This window comes from Heteronotia binoei, chromosome 1 (genome assembly GCF_032191835.1).
Source record: "Heteronotia binoei isolate CCM8104 ecotype False Entrance Well chromosome 1, APGP_CSIRO_Hbin_v1, whole genome shotgun sequence".
Taxonomy (NCBI): Eukaryota; Metazoa; Chordata; class Lepidosauria; order Squamata; family Gekkonidae; genus Heteronotia; species Heteronotia binoei.
The window spans coordinates 7,335,070-7,356,788 of record NC_083223.1 but is presented as its reverse complement, the minus strand read 5'-3'; the positions used below and the strand labels follow the sequence as shown (position 1 = coordinate 7,356,788).

Here is a 21,719-nt window from a genome sequence, read left to right as displayed (position 1 = left end):
ATCAGCAATGTAAACGTAATGTCGATACACCTTGAGTGTTGGTGGTACTGAGTATAGGTACCTTGGGGGAAGGGGCTTGTCTAAGTCCTGAGGGGTGAACTGCTGGAAATCAGTGCAACCTTATATAGGAGTACAGACATTTGCTTTTTAAATATTTATATCTTGGTCCCTCTCTTTCTGCAGGTGATTTAAAGTTTGGCCAAGGACAGAGACACGAACCTTCAGAGGAAGCTGAAAGGGTCTTTGCCCACCAGTTCTTATTTTTTATTTAATAACTATCAGGGCTCTTTCTTCTAGCAGGAGCTCCTCTGCATATTAGGCCACGCCCCCCCCCTGATGTAGCCAATCCTCCTGGAGCTTACAGGAGGCCCTGTACTAAGAGCCCTCTAAGCTCTTGGAGGATTGGCTGCATCAGGAGGGTATGGCCTAATATGCAGAGGAGCTCCTGCTAGAAAAAGAGCCATAACAACAACAACCATAATAATAACAAAACAACAACAACAACGATGATGATAATTACTACTACTACCAGGGCTATTTTTGTAACAGGAGCTCCTCTGCATATTAGGCCACGCCTCCCTGATGTAGCCAATCCTCCTGGAGCTTACAGGAGGCCCTGTACTAACAGCCCTCTAAGCTCTTGGAGGACTGGCTACATCAGGGGGCATTGTCTAATATGCAGAGCAGCTCCTGAAAGAAAAGACGCTTTGACTACCACTATTAAAACTTAATGAATCACCCCATCCCAGTCAGTGCCAGGCTCTGGGCGATGTACAACATAAAAATAAAATACATATATCAATATCAATTAAAACTTAATATATTCAATTTATGAATCGCCTACTCTCTACTGGCCCAAGACTCCAGGCGATTTATAACCGACAAAAACAGTTAAAAACAAAACCAACCAAGCAGCCACATTTATTACAGACAGCATCAAATATTTAAATATTCACTACCCTGCTTTGGACTGCGCCGTAGACTCGCAGGCCGGTGAGGAGTGGACTGAAGCGAAGATGGAGGAGAAAGAAGGAAAGAGGAGGGGGCCAGCTATGATGGAACCGTCACTGTCCTTAACCAAAAGCCTGGGGGAACATCTCTGTCTTACAGGACCTGTGGAATTGCATCACGTCCTACAAGGCCCTGATGGTATTTGGCAGAGTTCCACCAGGTCGGAGCCAGGGCTGAAAAGGCCTTGGCTCTAGTTGAGGATGGCTGCATATTTTAGGGCCGGGGAACACAAGTGAATAAAGAACTTAAGAGAAGCCATGTTGGATCAGGCCAGTGGCCCATCCAGTCCAACACTCTGTGTCACATAAGAACATAAGAGAAGCCATGTTGGGTCAGGCCAATGGCCCATCCAGTCCAACACTCTGTGTCACATAAGAACGTAAGAGAAGGCATGTTGGATCAGGCCAGTGGCCCATCCAGTCCAACACTCTGTGTCACATAAGAACATAAGAGAAGCCATGTTGGATCAGGCCAGTGGCCCATCCAGTCCAACACTCCGTGTCACATAAGAACATAAGAGAAGCCATGTTGGGTCAGGCCAATGGCCCATCCAGTCCAACACTGTGTTACATAAGAACATAAGAGAAGTCATGTTGGGTCAGGCCCATGGCTCATCTGCCCCTACCACTCTGGCCCATTCCATATGGCTTCCTCCGCCTCCCTCCTGCTTCTTTTGCAGCTGCAGTGCACCGTGCCCTGCTCAGCTCTCCAGGCTGTGGCCGCCGCTGATGACACTTTGCCAGCTCAGCCATGGCAAAAAGAAAAAGGGAAAAGCAGGCTGCACCACGGGGGGGGGGGGGGGGGGCTTGGTAGTTGGAGGGCCCTGCCTGGAAGTCAGGGGGCAGTACCTCCCCAGCCCCCCCCCCCAGTGGCTATGGGCCTGCTTAAAGGTCAAAACCCAAACCTCGACTCTAACTTGTGAATTAGACCTGTGTCCCCTGCATGTGCTGCTCCAGCTTTACTCAGCTGTGGCAGGACCTCACCTGGAGTATTGTGTTCAGTTTTGGGCACCACATTTTAAGAAGGATATAGACAAGCTGGAACGGGTCCAGAGGAGGGCGACGAAGATGGTGAGGGGTCTGGAGACCAAGGCCTATGAAGAAAGGTTGAAGGAGCTGGGGATGTTTAGCCTGGAGAGGAGGCGGCTGAGAGGTGATATGATCACCATCTTCAAGGATTTGAAGGGCTGTTGTATAGAGGATGGTGTGGAATTGTTTTCTGTGGCCCCAGAAGGTAGGACCAGAACCAATGGGTTGAAGGAGCTGGGCATGTTTAGCCTGGAGAGGAGGCGGCTGAGAGGTGATAGGATCACCATCTTCAAGGACTTGAAGGGCTGTCATATAGAGGAGGGTGTGGAATTGTTTTCTGTGGCCCCGGAAGGTAGGACCAGAACCAATGGGTTGAAATTAAATCAGAAAAGTTTCCGGCTCAACATGAGGAAGAACTTCCTGACCAGGCTTCCTTGGAGGTTTTTAAACAGAGGCTAGATGGCCATCTGACAGCAACGAAGATCCTGTGAATTTGAGGTAGGTCTTTGTGGGTTTCCTGCATGGTGCAGGGGGTTGGACTAGATGACCCTGGAGGTCCCTTCCAACTCTATGATTCTATGAGAGCCAGTGACAGCCTGGGACATCCTCGTGGCTCACTGCCTGCTTGATACTTCTCCAAGAGGTCTCCTGCGGTGCATACAGCTATGTAAATTGTATTCTCCTGTTCACTTCGTTTTGCACACTGCTTTGAGTCCCCAGTGTGGGAGGTTTGTGGGATTTTTTTTTTTTAAATCTATGTTTCCAAATAGAATTGGGATCCCTTGGTAGAACATAGGATTGCCAACCTGTCCCAGAATAAAAGGGTCTTTGCCCAGGTTGGGAACCCTTTGTTCTACCAAGGGATCAGATCCCCTGGAGAAAATGGCAAGACTTTATGGTAGTGGTCCCCAACCTTTTTGGCACCAGGGACTAGTTTTGTGGAAAACAATTTTTCCACGGCCCGGGGGAGGGGGTGCAGGGGCATGTGCGATGGTTTTAGGATGATACAATTGTGCACTTTATTAGTTTGGGGTAGTGGTTAAGTGTGCGGACTCTTATCTGGGCGAACCGGGTTTGATTCCCCACTCCTCCACACGCACCTGCTGGAAAGGTCTTGGGTCATCCAGAGCTCTCACAGAGCCGTCCTTGAAAGGGGGGCAGCTTCTGTGAGAGGTCTCTCAGCCCCACCTACCTCACAGGGTGTCTGGTGTGCGGGAGGAAGATAAAGGAGATTTGTAAGACTCTGAGATTTGGAGTGGAGGGTGGGATATAAATCCAATGCCGTCTTCTTCTTACATTGCAATATATAGTGAAATAATTATACAACTCACGGCCCAGTTGCTAAAAGGCCACAGACAGGGACCGGTCCACAGACAGGGGGTCAGGGACCCCTGCTCTATGGTATTAAAAACTGCTGAGGTCCCTTCCTTTCTTAAACCCCGCCCTCCCTAAACTCCCACTCTCCAGCTCCAAGGATTTCCCAACCCAGAGTTGATAGTCCCTCAAGAAGGCAGAAACCCGTATGACTGACAACAAATATCCATCTCCAATAGCAGCTTTCATATTCTAAGGCTAATTTCACATGTGTTGGATAATACACTTTCAGTATGCTTTAGCAATCATTTGCAGCTCGATTTCCCTGTGCGAAACAGGAAAATCTACTCGCTAAAGTGCCTTGGAAGTGATATTATTATCCAGCAGGTGTGAAATTAGCTGGTCTGCAAGAAATAAGAAACAGGGATGAAGGAAATCTCCACCATGAAAATGCTTTCCAGGACAAGAGAGAAACATCACGTGGCTGTGGGGGGGAAGACGAAGATGCAGGAGAGTGGCCTGAATCCACTGGATCAATGGGAAATCTCTTGTTCCTAATCAGATCTCCTTCCCACTTTCCCAAGCTACACCTTGAGTCACCGAAGGCACACGCCCTCAAACAGCTAAGCAGATTTAAAGGGAGGGAGGAAAAATCCTTGTCATACAACCTTCCAAGTTGTCTCTTCCAAAACCAAATTGAAGTGCCAACATCTTATCTATGGTCTTAGCTTCCTAATTGCCACCAGGAACCAGGTGAAATGAGTCAGCTTCATCATGGAAACTGGGTAGAAACAGAATCAAGACTTGGATACTATTATTTCTTTGTTTTCTTTTCTTTTCTTTTTCGTTTCTTTTTCAAAAAAATCTGCAATTTTTAAAATCACCCTTAAAAGCCCTATATGGCCTAGGACCTGCCTACCTTAGGGACCGTCTCGCCTCACGTGTTCCCCAGAGGTTACTTAGATCTGGGATGCAAAACTTATTATCGATCCCTGGGCCAAGGGAGGCAAGTTTGAAAACAACTAGGGAAAGAGCCCTCTCAATCGCTGCCCCCCCATTGGTGGAACCAACTGCCCAGTTCTGCAAGATCTGCAAGACAACGTTATTTCAGTTAGCCTTTAACTGAAACTGCCGATATATTAGCTTTACAGGATGCCTAAGAATACTGAACGCCATCTGTAACTAAATGGTAATCAGCACCCGATTGGTTTTTAAATCGTTTAATAGTTTTAACTGTTTAATTAATGTTCAATTTAATTGTTCATTGTGGTTTTATTGCGTACTGTGAGCTGCCATGAGCCTGCTTTGGCAGGGAGAATGGGATACAAATCAAATAAACTAAACCAGGGTTTCCCAAACTCCCCCCCCCCCCGGTTGCCCGGTTCTTTCCCCGTGGTCTGGGTGGAGGATGCTCAGGGAGCCATACAGAGACTGCGCTCCAACCAGGAGCTTTCCCTGCCCTCTCTGATGTTTCTGAACATCTGTAACTAAATGGTAATTAGCACCCGATTGGTTTTTAAATCGTTTAATGGTTTTAACTGTTTAATTAATGTTCAATTTAATTGTTCATTGTGGTTTTATTGCGTACTGTGAGCTGCCATGAGCCTGCTTCGGCAGGGAGAACGGGATACAAATCAAATAAACTAAACCAGGGTTTCCCAAACTCCCCCCCCCCCCCGGTTGCCCGGTTCTTTCCCTGTGGTCTGGGTGGAGGATGCTCAGGGAGCCATACAGAGACTGCGCGCCAACCAGGAGCTTTCCCTGCCCTCTCTGATGTTTCTGAACATCAGAGAGGGATGGGGGAGAGGTTCTGGCCAGCGCTCAATGTCTGTAGTGCTCTCTGAGTCCTACAGGTGGCGGAATGGGGGGCAGGGGCTGGAGTGCGACGCGGCATGCAGCGCTGAAGATAAATGGAGGAGGCTGTTGGGCTACCCCGGTGACCCGGTATTGAGGCTTCTGTAGGCCGGTGCTGGGTCGTGACCCTGCAAATGGGAAATGCTGAACTAAGCTAAACTAAACTCTGTATTGTGTGTGCACTTTGTGTGTGTGTGTGTGTGCCAGTCCAATGACCTCTTCTGCTCTGCTCTGCGTTGCCAGCAAACTCTACCCAGGGCAGGCTTCCGGTGTTCGCCTCTCTTCTCAGCTAAAGAAACAGCAAGATCAGCCCTTAAGGGACAGGGATTCGTCAGCAGCCTCTCTGCCTAATTAAGCAGTAGTTTGACAGACGCGACAAGGAGTCCCATTCAGCTCTTAACTGTAACGGTGATATCTAAAAACGTAGGGTCCTCGAGGGCAGCTGTAGATTTTAAAAGGATCAAGGAGACATGCCAGAAATTTCACCCTCCCCCTACTTCTTCTTTCCGGTTTCAAATGAAAAACACAACCATATTTTTTTTAAAAAAAATCCCCCCAAGAGGTTTTGTACGGTAAAAGTAGACCGATGTGTGGGGAGAGGGAACACTAGAGCTTTGAAGTACATAAATGTAGCAGTAACTATATACAACAAGTAGGAGGCCGCAGCTGGTAACCCCAGAGAGAAATGGGGGGAGGGTGCATTTAAAAAACCCCCGAAATGACATCATCAGATGCTCTAGAATTTACAAAAACTCTACGGTTTTACCATAGATTTGATGTAGCTAGCCAAGAGTTTACAAAAAAGAGCCTTGTAAGCTCTTGGAGGATTGGCCATATCAGGGGTGTGTGGCCCAATATGCAAAGGAGCTCCTGCTAGAATTCCACTCTAGGATTTTGTAAATTCTAGTGAGTCAACAATGCCAGCAGCCATTCCTATGCCAGGGCATGCTTCCTTTCCTTCCACATTTCGTCCCAGAGGCAGGATGCTGGAAAATCACCTGCTACAGTGGGAGGCCAGCTATCCCTATGTGTTACAGAGCTGCTTGTTCATTTTTCAGTCATCCTTCTATAATACTATTGCCCACGGCCTTTTTTGTAGCAGGAACTCCTTTGCATATTATGCCACACACCCCTAATGTACCCACTCCTCCTGGAGTTTACAGTAAGCCTTGTAAGAAGAGCCCTGTAAGCTCTTAGAGGATTGGCTACGTAAAAGGGGTGTGGCCTAATATGCAAAGAAGTTCCTGCTACAAAAAAAGCCCTGCTATTGCACACAATTTCCGCCTTCACCTAATAGGCCTGAAACATATCCTGGCCTCTCCCATAACATATTCGAGGCAGCTTATGGTAATGACAATACACTAAAATCCTACCCACAGAATCACAATCACCAGCAAAAAAAATCATAGTCAGCATCAACCAGCTGCAGATTCAACGTGAAACTGAGACAGTCAGCCAAGTGCTTGCACAAATGGGTACATTTTAAATGCGCACTGAAAAGAGGCCAGGGAAGGAGGACACGACGACTTCCAAAGGGCGGGCACTCCAGAGATGGGAACCAACCACAGTGAAGGCTGTTTCATGGTAATCCTTCACGGTTTGCTTGGAGCAGAGCTTACGATGATTATCTCAATGTCAAAACAGGACTGCATAAGAGGAGGTAGTCCTTTTAAGTGCCCTGGTCTCAGATCACACCTGGTGGTGTACGGGCAGCCAAGGAAGACCTCACAAACCTAGAGTGATACATTGACCCTAACTGATCCCAGGTCTACACAAAGGAAGCCATGTTCTGAACTAGTTCAAGAGCCCTAACCATTTTCACATCTTGAGCATGCTGTAGCCATCCGATCTGAAAGTGGTCCGATAGGGTTGCCTGGAGATCCCCCAGAATTACAGCTGTTCTTTAGACTACAGAGATTGGTTCCTTTGCAGGAAACTACTGCTTTGTAGGGTGTGGTGTTATCCCCCACTGAGGTTCCTCCTTCCTCTACCCCCCCCCCAAAAAAAAATCTCCAGGAATTTTCCAACTCACACCTGGCAACCCTAAGTGGTTGGCACACAGATTATTGAAGCTAGATCATGGTTCACAAGGAAGGGCTGCAGCTGGTGAATCAGCCAAAGTTAGGGGGGGGGGGGTTGGATTTGTTTTGTACGGCGTCAAAATACCATCGTTCCCATTTCTCTAACATACACAGACTTCAACATCTTTACATTATTGCACTAATTACCACCAGTGGAAGGAGTAAGGTTTCTGGACACGTTCCCCTTCAGTTCTGTACAGTCCCTGTGAACCTGGTTGGGAGATGCTGTTATGGTGGCCAACGACTAGGTGGAATCTTCTGGAATTACAACATCTCCAGCCTCAAGGAATCGGTTCCCCCGGAGAAAATGGCTGCTTTGGAGTGTAAACTGCACAGCATTACACCTCGCTGAGGATACTCCCATCCCCAAACCCAAATCTCCTCAGTCTTCACCCCCAAATCTCCAGGAATCTTTCAACCCAGAGTTGGCAAAACCTTGCTCCGGAGGGGAGAGGGAAGGGGGCATAACTGATATCTCCTTCTTCTGTCAGCAGAGTCTTGCCTACGACAGGAAGGGTGATTCCCACCTTCCCCACCCATGTGACTATCCTCCAACCCCTGGAGTTTCGTGTCTAGGAGTTGGAAAGGCCTGGGCAAAGATTTGTGTATTCTGCTGGTGGTAGTTATGATCTATCCCATGGCACAGAAGAAGATGAAGATGAAGAAGATTTTGGATTTATATCCCGCCCTCCACTCTGAAGAGTCTCAGAGCGGCTCACAATCTCCTCTACCTTCCTCCCCACAACAGACACCCTGTGAGGTGGGTGGGGCTGGAGAGGGCTCTCACAGCAGCTGCCCTTTCAAGGACAACCTCTGCCGGAGCTATGGCTGACCCAAGGCCATTCCAGCAGCTGCAAGTGGAGGAGTGGGAATCAAACCCGGTTCTCCCAGATAAGAGTCCGCACACTTAACCACTACACCAAACCGGCATCTTATAGTGTCAAAACTTGCAGATTTGTATTTTTTAGAAGAATTGTGGATTTATACCCCGCTCTTCTTTCTGAATCAGAGACTCAGAGCGGCTTACAATCTCCTATACCTTCTCCCCCCCACAATAGACACCCTGTGAGGTGGGTGGGGCTGAGAGGGCTCTCACAGCAGTTGTGAATGTGTGTGTGCATACGCATGAGCACGCACCTGGAAGTCATGGCGGCCTCTGGTGCCTGACCCCTACTGGGGTCTGGAGGATATTCAGCAATGCATCTGAATAAAGCCTGCCCCTGCCCTCCTGACTGCCGGTATTCCAAGGAGGTCTCCCATCCAAATATTAACCAGGACCAACCCTGCTTAGCTTCCGAGATCTGACGAGATTGGGCTCGCCTGGGCTACCCAGGTCAGGGTGCAGATTGGCATTATTGAGATGCACAAATAATGCAAAAGTTCGACGCTAAGGTTGTTCAGCATACTCAGCGAGGCAGAAAGCGACCTCTTCCATCCCCGTGCCTTCCCTCCCACGACTGAAAGCTGCTCAGTCATTCATGACAAAAGCACACACTGTTTTGATGCTCTCTGAACGAGCTTTCGCAGAAGGCCTCCGCGAGGTCTCTCGTTCATTAAATGTTTCTTCACGGGATTTGTGGCTCAGTTCAAAGCTAATTGCACGGCAGCCCGATCTCTGCTTAGGGCAGCAAGTTTGGGAGGTGGAGATGTTCACGGAGTAAGAAAGAGCTCTGGGTGGAGGCCTGCCCTGCCCCGGGGTCATGGGATGTCAAGGAGGTTTCTGGGGCACTTCTCCCAGCATCCTCAGCTATGGTCTCCACATCTCTTGGATTATTACTAGCTGGGAGCAGCATAAGCGGCCCCTTCCCCTCATGTCAGGATTCAAACATCTGAAACCACGGTACGGGCCTGTACAGAATGGAGCGAATGAAAATCAAGCAAAAGTATCTGACAAAACGACAGGGAAAATGTACTAAACGCAATGCCTGCAATACAGGAGGAGGAGTTTCTGCTTTTTAAAGAAATATGTACAACACAGGTAAAAGGGAAGCAACGTACCTTAGGAGAAGAGGAAAGCTCTTTCACGGCATGGATAGCTGACGTGTTCTCACTTGTTCCCGCTTCTGTCTTTGGTGAGAGGACCGGTGGCTCCGGAGCTTTTCTTTTCATCTTCCTTTCCGTTTCTTGCAGCAAAGTAACTTGATTATTTAAAGCAGAGCTTGGTTTTGGTTCATAAAATGGGTTTGATCTAATTAAAAGAAGGGAAACGTATTTCTTGGCTAGCGCTGATCTTTTTTTTTTTTTTTTTAAACGCAGATTTGAAAAACTCAATCATTTTGAGCAACTGATTAGAAACTGATCTAAGCTTGCAAACACACAAAAGTCCCACTGGTTGTGTCGGTCCCTCCAACACACACACACACACAGACACACACAATCCGATGAAGGGTGAATACAGCTTTATCAAATGGAATGCTGGAAAGAAAGAAAGAAAGAAAGAAAGAAAGAAAGAAAGAAAGAAAGAAAGAAAGAAAGAAAGAAAGAAAGAAAGAAAGAAAGAAAGAAAGAAAGAAAGGAGGAAAGGCAAGGAAGGAGGAAGGGAGGGGGAAGGGAAAAAGAGAGAGAGAGAGAAAGAAAGAAAGAAAGAAAGAAAGAAAGAAAGAAAGAAAGAAAGAAAGAAAGAAAGAAAGAAAGAAAGAAAGGAAGGAAGGAAGGAAGGAAGGAAGGAAGGAAGGAAGGAGGAAGGGAGGGGGGAAGGGAGAGAGAGAGAGAAAGAGAAAGAAAGAAAGAAAGAAAGAAAGAAAGAAAGAAAGAAAGAAAGAAAGAAAGAAAGAAAGAAAGAAAGAAAGGAAGGAAGGAAGGAGGAAGGGAGGGGGGAAGGGAAAAAGAGAGAGAGAGAGAGAGAGAAAGAAAGAAAGAAAGAAAGAAACAAAGAAAGAAAGAAAGAAAGAAAGACCACACACCAATCCCTTCAAATGAGCAAAAATAATCAGGACCAAGACAAATCTAGTATTAATTATGGATTAAGGAGTCTATATTCATATGTTAGGCCTTCAATATATAGATATGCTGAAACAAAACATCTATTTTCCAACTCAAATCTTCTCCAAATTTGAACAATGGAAGAATGACTCCAAAAATGACAACGAAGAGACCAATTTCAAGCAGGTCTACTCAGAATCCCACTCTATTCAATGGAGCTTACTCCCAGGAAAGTGGTCTTCGGATAACACATTGTAAGCATACTTATCTAGGGAGTAATTCCCACTGGAGTTAGTGGGATTAAAGTCAGAGTAGACAGGCTCACTTTATCTCTGGGATAGACCTTGGTAAGTATAGTCACATAAAACCTCTCTTTCCCGGTTTTATTTAGAACGTGTGATCCGGTTTACAAAGTCTGTAATACGGCAAGTACGCTCCTTGTCTCGTTCTCAACTCTCGAGACTGCGCGTGGCAGGGAGCAAGCAAGGAACACGCAGCCCGGCTCCGGAGATGCCAACGCAGGATCCGGAAAAAAGAGTCACCTCAAGGAGCCCCCCACAGAAGGGAGGGAAGTGCTACATGTGGAATCGGCCGCTAGGAAGTCTGTCTCCAGCAATCTGACAACAAAGACGTGTTTGAGAACCTCAGATTATTTGGAATATGCCAGGCGTGGATTGCTGTTGTCTCCCTACCTTTTTTTTTAGCAGTTGTATCAGAAGGATGATGAGTTTGGAGATGAAGAGGGGCAGGGCTTTTTTTGTTGTTGCAGGAACTCCTTTGCATATTAAACCACACCCACCCTGATGTAGCCAATCCTCCAAGAGTTTACGGGGTTTAGTACAGGGCGTACTGTAAACTCACAGAGGACTGACTACATCAGGGGTGTGTGGCCTAATATGCAAAGGAGTTCCTGCTACAAAAAAGGGCAAACGACAGATGGGAGCCCATGAAGGAGATTATTTCTGATCTACAAAATTATTATTGACAAGGCTACTTAATCTCAAGAGTTATGCATTAATATTCCTTGCAATATTGGTTTTGCATGGTCACGATACAGAATACTGAGATTTTTGTTTCGTGAAATCGCAAACATCAGCATGGAACACTTTAAAAAATCTTCAGCGCTTTCTGTTTTGATATAAAGCTACAACTTACGCAGGAACAGGTACACTATATACTATACCGGAGACCAATGTTTAGAGAAGTCATGGATGCTTTTAACACAAGCAGGACATTCAGATGTAAAACAAAATACTCAATGACATCAGCAATAGAGTTGTCTTGGAATTCCAGCTCCATTTGTGAAAAAATGCGCCTTAATTCATAAGATCTAAAGATATTTCTCCTAATTTTATGACCAACTTTCAGACTTGAATGCTGGTCTTACCATTACACGTGAAGCTGTCTTATACCGAACCAGACCCCTGATCCATTAAAGGACAGTATGGAGCCCCGTGGCGTAGCGTGGTAAGCTGCAGTACTGCGTTCGAAGCTGGGTTCAGGTAGCCAGCTCAAGGTTGACTCAGCCTTCCATCCTTCCAAGGTTGGTATAATTACCCAGCTTGCTGGGGGGAAAGTGTGAATGACTAGGGAAGGCAATGGCAAAACATCCTGTAAAATTCTGGCACGAAAACGTCCTGATGTAACGTCACCCCATGGGTTGATAACAACTCGGTGCTTGCACAGGGGACTACCATGACCTTTTAAAAAAAATGTCTACTCAAATTGGCAGCAGCTCTCCAAGGGTCTCAGGCAGAGGTCTTTCCCACCACCTCCTGCCTGGTCCTTTTAACTGGAGAGGCCGGGGGTTGAACCTGGGACCTTCTGCATGCCAAACAGAGGCTCTTTTACTGAGCCACAGTCTCTCCCTTCTCCACTTTCTTTTTATACCAGACGAGAAGAAGCATTCATTGGAACGGAACAGACAATAAATTAGTCTTCGAACAGCCAGGTTCCCTAATGACATAATTGGACCTTTGGGAAATTGGACCTTTGGGAAGAACAGAACCGGTTAAAACAAATTCAAAGGTCAATAAGAGCCAACCATTGCTTTGCGCTAGGGCTGACCTTGTTTGTTACAAAAGGATGGCGCGGGTCTAGACAGCCGAATGAAAGGAGAAACCAAGGCTAAAATAACTAGGCTACCAAATGAAGGCACCTTTGAGGCATTCTCATGTCACTGTCCATCAAATGCAAGAAACTCCCCCAAAACCAAACACTCTCTAAAAAAAAAATCAAAGCTTAGGAGGAAGTCAAAATAAACAAAACAGATTCTTTTGCAGAAGAAGAAGGGGGGGGGGAAGCAAACCAGAACAAAAAATTCGAGAGGGCCGTCAATCATTCGATTTGGCAGACAACCTCGCTCAACCGTCATCAAACATTAATGGGAGTTCAAAGGAAGTGAGAATAAAGACGAAAAACAATAGCGGGGCACCGTACATTACATACGGGAGGTCACCGCGCTGTCTTTTGTTCCACAGGTTACTTTTTCGTGGGGGCGAACGGTTTAATGAAAGTATTCTGTTTTGACAACAAACTCTGTGACCCTCCGCAGCTTCACTTGGAATGAGAGACTCAACATGCCCCGGAGACTCCTTACAGTTGACCTTACTCTGCGTGAGTAGAGAGCTCCTTGCGGTCAGAAAAACTGGGTGAGAAGGTTGCCAACTGAGCCCCGGAAGATACTTGCGGATTTTAACGGCGGTGCTTGTGGAAGGGAGAATCTGGGGAGAGATTCCACCTAGAGTCTATGGTATAGCATAGATAGATCCAAGTGGGAAGAAGAAGAAGAAGATATTGGATTTATATCCCGCCCTCCACTCCGAAGAGTCTCAGAGTGGCTCACAATCTCCTTTACCTTCCTCCCCCACAACAGACACCCTGTGAAGTGGGTGGGGCTGGAGAGGGCTCTCACAGCAGCTGCCCTTTCAAGGACAACCTCTGCCAGAGCTATAGCTGACCCAAGGCCATGCTAGCAAGTGCAAGTGGAGGAGTGGGGAATCAAACCCGGTTCTCCCAGATAAGAGAGCTCTGGCTGACCCAAGGCCATTCCAGCAGGTGCAAGTGGAGGAGTGGGGAATCAAACCCGGTTCTCCCAGATAAGAGAGCTATGGCTGACCCAAGGCCATTCCAGCAGGTGCAAGTGGAGGAGTGGGGAATCAAACCCGGTTCTCCCAGATAAGAGAGCTCTGGCTGACCCAAGGCCATTCCAGCAGGTGCAAGTGGAGGAGTGGGGAATCAAACCCGGTTCTCCCAGATAAGAGTCCGCACACTTAACCACTACACCAAACTGGCTCTCCAGTGTTGGTCTGAAGCAGTAGAACAAAGCCGTGTTGGTCTGAAGCAGTAGAACAAAGCAGGAGACAAGTTCACCTTTAAGACCAACCAATTTTTATTCAGAACGTAAGCGTTCGCGTGCTCTCTAAGCACACTCCATCAGACGAGCGGATCAGGTATTGTGAGCTGAAATACAAGCAGTTTGAATCTTAGCTGTAGTCCACCCAATCTACTTATCAACATTGATTTGTATAGACTGATGTTGATAAGTAGATTGGGTGGACTACAACTAAGATTCACCGAGATTTGCAGAAACACCATTTGGCAGGGAATTTTATTACCTTTTACGGCTATCCAGACCAAATGGCCAAGCCACGCTGCTTTATGATGCGATCAGTTCGTTTGCTCTCTTAATCAATAAACGGCTTATATTTCAGCTCACAATACCTGATCCCCTCGTCTGATGAAGTGTGCTTAGGGAGCACACGAAAGCTTACGTTCTGAATTAAAAAATGGTTGGTCTTAAAGGTGCAACTTGTCTCCTGCTTTGTATACCATAGAGTTTGCCCTCTGGAGCTCAGGGAACTTATTTCTGTAGCTCAGAGATCAGTTATTCCAAGAGAATTCCAGGCCCCACCTGGAAAGGGTGATTAACACATGGAATTCAATTCCAGAGGAGGTGGTGGCAACTATGTGCATAGCAGAGGTTGGTCAGTGGCAATTAGCCCCAAGGTATAGATGGAACTCTGTCTGGGGCAGTGATGCTCTGTATTGGTGCTGGAGGGACAACAGTGGGAGGGCTTCTAGTGTCCTGGCCCCACTGGTGGACCTCCTGATGGCACTTGGATTTTTTGGCCACTGTGTGACAGAGTGTTGGACTGGATGGGCCACTGGCCTGATCCAACATGGCTTCTCTTATGTTCTTATGTGACACAGAGTGTTGGACTGGATGAGCCATTGGCCTGATCCAACATGGCTTCTCTTATGTTCTTATGTGACACCGAGTGTTGGACTGGATGAGCCATTGGCCTGATCCAACATGGCTTCTCTTATGTTCTTATGTGACACCGAGTGTTGGACTGGATGAGCCATTGGCCTGATCCAACATGGCTTCTCTTATGCTCTTATGTGACACAGAGAGTTGGACTGGATGGGCCATTGGCCTGATCCAACATGGCTTCTCTTATGTTCTTATGTGACACAGAGTGTTGGACTGGAGGGGCCATTGGCCTGATTCAACATGGCTTCTCTTATGTTCTTATGGGACACAGAGAGTTGGACTGGATGGGCCATTGGCCTGATCCAACATGGCTTCTCTTATGTTCTTATGTGACACAGAGAGTTGGACTGGATAGGCGATTGGCCTGATCCAACATGGCTTCTCTTATGTTCTTAGGTGACACAGAGTGTTGGACTGGATGGGCCATTGGCCTGATCCAACATGGCTTCTCTTATATTCTTATGTGACACAGAGTGTTGGACTGGATGGGCCATTGGCCTGATCCAACAGGGCTTCTCTTATGTTCTTACGTGACACAGAGTGTTGGACTGGATGGGCCATTGGCCTGATCCAACATGGCTTCTCTTATGTTCTTATGTGACACAGAGTATTGGACTGGATGGGCCATTGGCCTGATCCAACAGAGCTTCTCTTAAGTTCTTATGTGACACAGAGTGTTGGATTGGATGGGCCATTGGCCTGATCCAACATGGCTTCTCTTATGTTCTTATGTTCCGGGAGGTTGGCACCTCTACTGGAAGTGGGGGGGGGAGAGGTGCGTGTATTGGAGCACTGTTAAGATAAGGGATTGCAACTCTTTCTGGAGTTTTTTTGTCGAACAGATTTATTAAACAAGTCACACACTACAGACACACATACATATATCGATCCAGTTTATTTGCAACACAAACCATGCCTCGTGTTTTTTTTTAACATGACGATATACTGAAATTCATTTTCAACTTTTCTTTGAACAGCTAATTTGCAACTGGTTTTCAGCACACGACAGTTCTGAACTGCTCCAATGTAAGGCCTGATCCTGTAAGCATAACAGTGAGCATTCAGCAGAATTACCCGGGATGTATCAGTAAACCATGCAGAAACTGAACCCCGAGATCAAAATGGGTTTTCAGATATTTCAGTTATTCCTTACAGAATATTTCGATATTCCTTACAGAAAGAACGTTGTCGACATGCATTTAGAAAAGGAAGTTTAAAAAGTGTTGAACGTGAATGGCTACCGAAGACACTCCAACTAATCAGTCTCAGGGTTTTCAATCTAAACCATCTAGCCCGGGGCCAGCCAAAGTGGTCCTTCGGTGCCACGGAACCTGTTGACGCCTTTCGTGGCACCAACCCAATGTTTTTCAAAAGTGGGTGGGGCCCAGGGAGACTTTTGCCCAGCAAGGCTTCTGAGCAGCCACTGGATATTCGTTTGGGTGTGCAGAATTTTAAGATATTCCTTTCGTGGCAGCTGACATTTCAGCAAAAAAGACCTTCGCTGCAGCAGCCATCTTGTGGCTGGTCTCGCCTCCTGCAGCGGCCATTTTGTGGTTGTGTCCATCACTCTATGTCAGAATTCCCAAGGTTCTCTTGGGGTCAAAACGGTCAAGGACCACTGCTCTAGCCAATGCTGTCACTATATAACAGAAGTCTCCCCACCCACCGCCAAGACTCCAGGGCTTTTTTTTGTAGCAGGAACTCCTTTGCATATTAGGCCACACACACCCTGATGTAGCCAATCCTCCAAGAAGAAGATGATGATGATATTGGATTTATAGCCCACCCTATACTCTGAATCTCAGAGCAGCTCACAATCTCCGTTACCTCCCCCCACAACAGACACCCGGTGAGGTAGGTGGGGCTGAGAGAGCTCGTACAGCACCTGCCTTTTCAAGGACAACTCCTACGAGAGCTACGGCTGCCCCAAGGCTATTCCAGCAGCTGCAAGTGGAGGAGTGGGGAATCAAACCTGCTTCTCCCAGATAAGAGTCCGCGCACTTAACCACTACACCAAACTGGCTCTTACAGTAGGCCCTGTTAGAAGATACCTGTAAGCTCTTGGAGGATTGGCTACATCAGGGGTGTGTGGCCTAATATGCAAAAGAGTTCCTGCTACAAAAAATGCACTGCTGCATTCTGTTTCGTTTACTTGATGCAACGCAATGTAGCCCTCCCCCAGAACTCTGGGCCTGCAGGGAGATGGAATCTAAGAAATACTATGGTGAATAAACTGAGACATCTAGGGCTTGGGAACTGTCATTCAAAGCAAGCTGATTCACCGTGAGTTTATCTGTGTAGCTGACTGTGAAACAAAATACCGCACATTCCAAGTTGAGATGTTGGCATCGGCACACACAAGCCAGATTGCTGACAAAACAGCCCAATGTGGAATAAGTTTCCAGTCTATTTTTTTTGCTCAAGAGGGAACACTTTGAAGGTCTGTTTCAACAGGCTGCATTGGCAACTGAAGGGCGAGGGCCCATCAGATCAAAGAGATGGGCAAGTTCTACTCTGAAACCAAGACACAGACTGAAAGAAAAGGTAACGGGGCATAACCGGGTGATTATTTGAGTAAGTAATCAGTGATCTGATTGACTCAGCATTTATCTGTGTAAGTAAAATTGGTATTAACTGGAAGAAGATGAACGACATTGGATTTATATCCCGCCTTCCACTCCGAATCTCAGAGTCCCAGAGCAGCTCACAATCTCCTTCACCTTCCTTCCCCACAAAAGACACCCTGTGAGGTGGGTGGGGCAGGAGAGGGCTCTCACAGCAGCTGCCCTTTCAAGGACAACCTCTAATAGAGCTATGGCTGACCCAAGGCCATGCTAGCAGAAGCAAGTGGAGGAGTGGGGAATCAAACCCGGTTCTCCGAGATAAGAGAGCTATGGCTGACCCAAGGCCATTCCAGCAGCTGCAATTGGAGGAGTGAGGAATCAAACACAGTTCTCCCAGATAAGATTGCTCTGGCTGAGTCAAGGCCATTCCAGCAGGTGCAAGAGGAGGAGTGGGGAATCAAACCCGGTTCATCCAAATAAGATTGCTCTGGCTGACCCAAGGCCATTCCAGCAGCTGCAATTGGAGGAGTGGGGAATCAAACCCGGTTCTCCCAGATAAGAGAGCTCTGGTTGGCCCAAGGCCATTTCAACAGCTGCAAGTGGAGGAGTGGGGAATCAAACCCGGTTCTCCCAGATAAGAGAGCTATGGCTGACTCAAGGCCTTCCAGCAGCTGCAAGTGGAGGAGGGGGGAATCAAACCCGGTTCTCCCAGATAAGAGAGCTATGGCTGACTCAAGGCCTTCCAGCAGCTGCAAGTGGAGGAGGGGGGAATCAAACCCGGTTCTCCCAGATAAGAGAGCTATGGCTGACCCAAGGCCATTCCAGCAGCTGCAAGTGAAGGAGGGGGGAATCAAACCCGGTTCTCTCAGATAAGAGACCTATGGCTGACCCAAGGCCATTCCAGCAGCTGCAAGTGGAGGAGTGGGGAATCAAACCCGGTTCTCCCAGAGAAGAGAGCTGTGGCTGGCCGAAGGCCATTCCAACAGCTGCAAGTGGAGGAGTGGGGAATCCAACCTGGTTCTCCCAGATAAGAGAGCTATAGCTGACCCAAGGCCATTCCAGCAGCTGCAAGTGGAGGAATAGGGAATCAAACCCAGCTTCCCAGATAAGAGAGCTCAGGCTGGCCCAAGGCCATTCCAGCAGCTGAAAGTGGAAGAGTGGGGAATCAAACCCGGTTCTCCCAGATAAGAGAGCTCTGGTTGGCCCAAGGCCATTTCAACAGCTGCAAGTGGAGGAGTGGGGAATCAAACCCGGTTCTCCCAGATAAGAGAGCTATGGCTGACTCAAGGCCTTCCAGCAACTGCAAGTGGAGGAGGGGGGAATCAAACCCGGTTCTCCCAGATAAGAGAGCTATGGCTGACTCAAGGCCTTCCAGCAGCTGCAAGTGGAGGAGGGGGGAATCAAACCCGGTTCTCCCAGATAAGAGACCTATGGCTGACCCAAGGCCATTCCAGCAGCTGCAAGTGGAGGAGTGGGGAATCAAACCCGGTTCTCCCAGAGAAGAGAGCTGTGGCTGGCCGAAGGCCATTCCAACAGCTGCAAGTGGAGGAGTGGGGAATCCAACCTGGTTCTCCCAGATAAGAGAGCTATAGCTGACCCAAGGCCATTCCAGCAGCTGCAAGTGGAGGAGTAGGGAATCAAACCCAGCTTCCCAGACAAGAGAGCTCAGGCTGGCCCAAGGCCATTCCAGCAGCTGAAAGTGGAGGAGTGGGGAATCAAACCCAGCTCTCCCAGATAAGAGAGCTCTGGCTGACGCAAGGCCATTCCAGCAGCTGCAAGTGGAGGAGTGGGGAATCAAACCCGGTTCTCCAAGAGAAGAGAGCTCTGGCTGCCCCAAGGCCATTCCAGCAGCTGCAGGTGGAGGAGTGGGGAATCCAACCCAGTTCTCCCAGATAAGAGAGCTCTGGCTGACCCAAGGCCATTCCAACAGCTGCAACTGGAGAAGTGGGGAATCAAACCCGGTTCTCCCAGATAAGAGAGCTCTAGCTGGCCCAAGGCCATTCCAGCAGCTGCAAGTGGAGGAGTGGGGAATCAAAGTCGGTTCTCCCAGATAAGAGAGCTATGGCTGAGCCAAGGCCATTCCAGCAGCTGCAAGTGGATGAGGGAGGAATCAAATCCGTTTCTCCCAGATAAGAGAGCTATGGCTGACCCAAGGCCATTCCAGCAGCTGCAAGTGGAGGAGTGGTGAAACAAACCCGGTTCTCCCAGATAAGAGAGCTATGGCTGACTCAAGGCCATTCCATCAGCTGCAAGTGCGGGGAGTGGGGAATCAAACCCGGTTCTCCCATATAAGAGAGCTATGGCTGAGCCAAGGCCATTCCAGCAGCTGCAAGTGGAGGAGTGGGGAATCAACCCCGGTTCTCTCAGATAAGAGAGCTACGGCTGTCCCAAGGCCATTTCAACAGGGTCAAGTGGAGGAGTGGGGAATCAAAGCCAGTTCTCCCAGATAAGAGAGCTCTGGCTAACCCAAGGTCATTCCAGCAGCTGAAAGTAGAGGAGTGGGGAATCAAACCCGGTTCTCCCAGATAAGAGAGCTCTGGCTGACCCAAGACCATTCCAGCAGCTGCAAGCGGAGGAGGGGGGAATCAAACCCGGTTCTCCCAGATAAGAGAGCTATGGCTGACCCAAAGCCATTCCAACAGCTGCAAGTGGGGGGAGTGGGGAATCAAACCCGGTTCTCCCATATAAGAGAGCTATGGCTGAGCCAAGGCCATTCCAGCAGCTGCAAGTGGAGGAGTGGGGAATCAACCCCGGTTCTCCCAGATAAGAGAGCTATGGCTGAGCCAAGGCCATTCCAGCAGCTGCAAGTGGAGGAGTGGGGAATCAACCCCGGTTCTCCCAGATAAGAGAGCTACGGCTGTCCCAAGGCCATTCCAACAGGGGCAAGTGGAGGAGTGGGGAATCAAAGCCGGTTCTCCCAGATAAGAGAGCTCTGGCTAACCCAAGGCCATTCCAGCAGCTGCAAGTAGAAGAGTGGGGAATCAAACCCGGTTCTCCCAGATAAGAGAGCTCTGGCTGACCCAAGGCCATTCCAGCAGCTGCAAGAGGAGGAGGGGGGAATCAAACCCGGTTCTCCCAGATAAGAGAGCTATGGCTGACCCAAAGCCATTCCAGCAGCTGCAAGTGGAGGAGTGAGGAATCAAACACAGTTCTCCCAGATAAGAGAGCTCTGGCTGACCCAAGGCCATTCCAGCAGGTGCAAGAGGAGGAGTGGGGAATTAAACCCGGTTCTTCCAGATAAGATTGCTCTGGCTGACCCAAGGCCATTCCAGCAGCTGCAACTGGAGGAGTGGGGAATCAAACCCGGTTCTCCCTGATAAGAGAGCTCTGGTTGGCCCAAGGCCATTTCAGCAGCTGCAAGTGGAGGAGTGGGGAATCAAACCCGGTTCTCCCAGATAAGAGAGCTACGGCTGACCCAAGGCCATTCCAGCAGCGGCAAGTGGAGGAGTGGGGAATGAAACCCGGTTCTCCCAGATAAGAGAGCTATGGCTGACCCAAGGCCATTCCAGCAGCTGCAAGTGGAGGAGTGGGGAATCAAACCTGGTTCTCCCAGATAAGAGAGCTCTGGCTGACCCAAGGCCATTCCAGCAGGTGCAAGTGGAGGAGTGGGGAATCAAACCCGGTTCTCCCAGATAAGAGAGCTAGGGCTGACCCAAGGCCATTCCAGCAGCTGCAAGTGGAGAAGTGGGGAATCCAACCCGGTTCTCCCAGATAAGAGAGCTACGGCTGACCCAAGGCCATTCCAGCAGCTGCAAGTGGAGGAGTGGGGAATCAAACCCGGTTCTCCCAGATAAGAGAGCTACGGCTGACCCAAGGCCATTCCAGCAGGTGCAAGTGGAGGAGTGGGGAATGAAACCCGGTTCTCCCAGATAAGAGAGCTATGGCTGATTCAAGGCCATTCCAGCAGCTGCAAGTGGAGGAGTGGGGAATCAAACCTGGTTCTCCCAGATAAGAGAGCTCTGGCTGACCCAGGACCATTCCAGCAGCTGCAAGTGGAGGAGTGGGGAATCAAACCCGGTTCTCCAAGATAAGAGAGCTATGGCTGACCCAAGGCCATTCCAGCAGGGGCAAGTGGAGGAGTGGGGAATCAAACCCGGTTCTCCCAGATAAGAGAGCTCTGGCTGACCCAAGGCCATTCCAGCAGGTGCAAGTGGAGGAGTGGGGAATCAAACCCGGTTCTCCCAGGTAAGAGTCCGCGCACTTAACCACTACACCACACTGGCTCTCTGGAAGTAACAGAAGAGGGCCCAGACGTGTATGACCCAGGCTAGCTTGATCCCATCAGCTCTCAGAAGCTAAATAAGATCAACCCTAATTAGTATGCGTGTGCTTAGATCTCAGAAGCTAAGCAGGGTTGGTCCTGATTAATATTTGGATGGGAGACCACCAGGGCTGGGATTCGAGCTGGAGTTCCTTTGCATATTAGGCCACACCCCCATGATGCAGCCAATCCTCCAAGAGCTTACAATAAGGAGCCTTGTAAGCTCTTGGAGGATTGTCTACATCAAGGGTGTGTGGCCTAATATGCAAAGGAGCTCCTGTTAGAATTCCACCCCTGGACACCACCGCGGAAGTCCAGAGTTCCTAGCCAGGGCTGGGCAATGGCAAACCACCCCTGAATGTCACTTGCCTTGAAAACCTCATGAGTGCCTCACTGATGGCGCTTCAC

The 21,719-nt window shown here is 48.6% G+C and overlaps 1 protein-coding gene across 1 annotated transcript in view; it reads right to left on the bottom strand.

Moving 5' to 3' along the window:
- The window catches only part of EHBP1 (EH domain binding protein 1), a 527,871-nt gene that overhangs the window by 256,577 nt on the left and 249,575 nt on the right, over positions 1-21,719 (bottom strand). Inside the window, 1 exon segment of the mRNA XM_060230596.1 lies at positions 9,287-9,476. Coding sequence (XP_060086579.1) covers positions 9,287-9,476 — 190 coding nt within the window.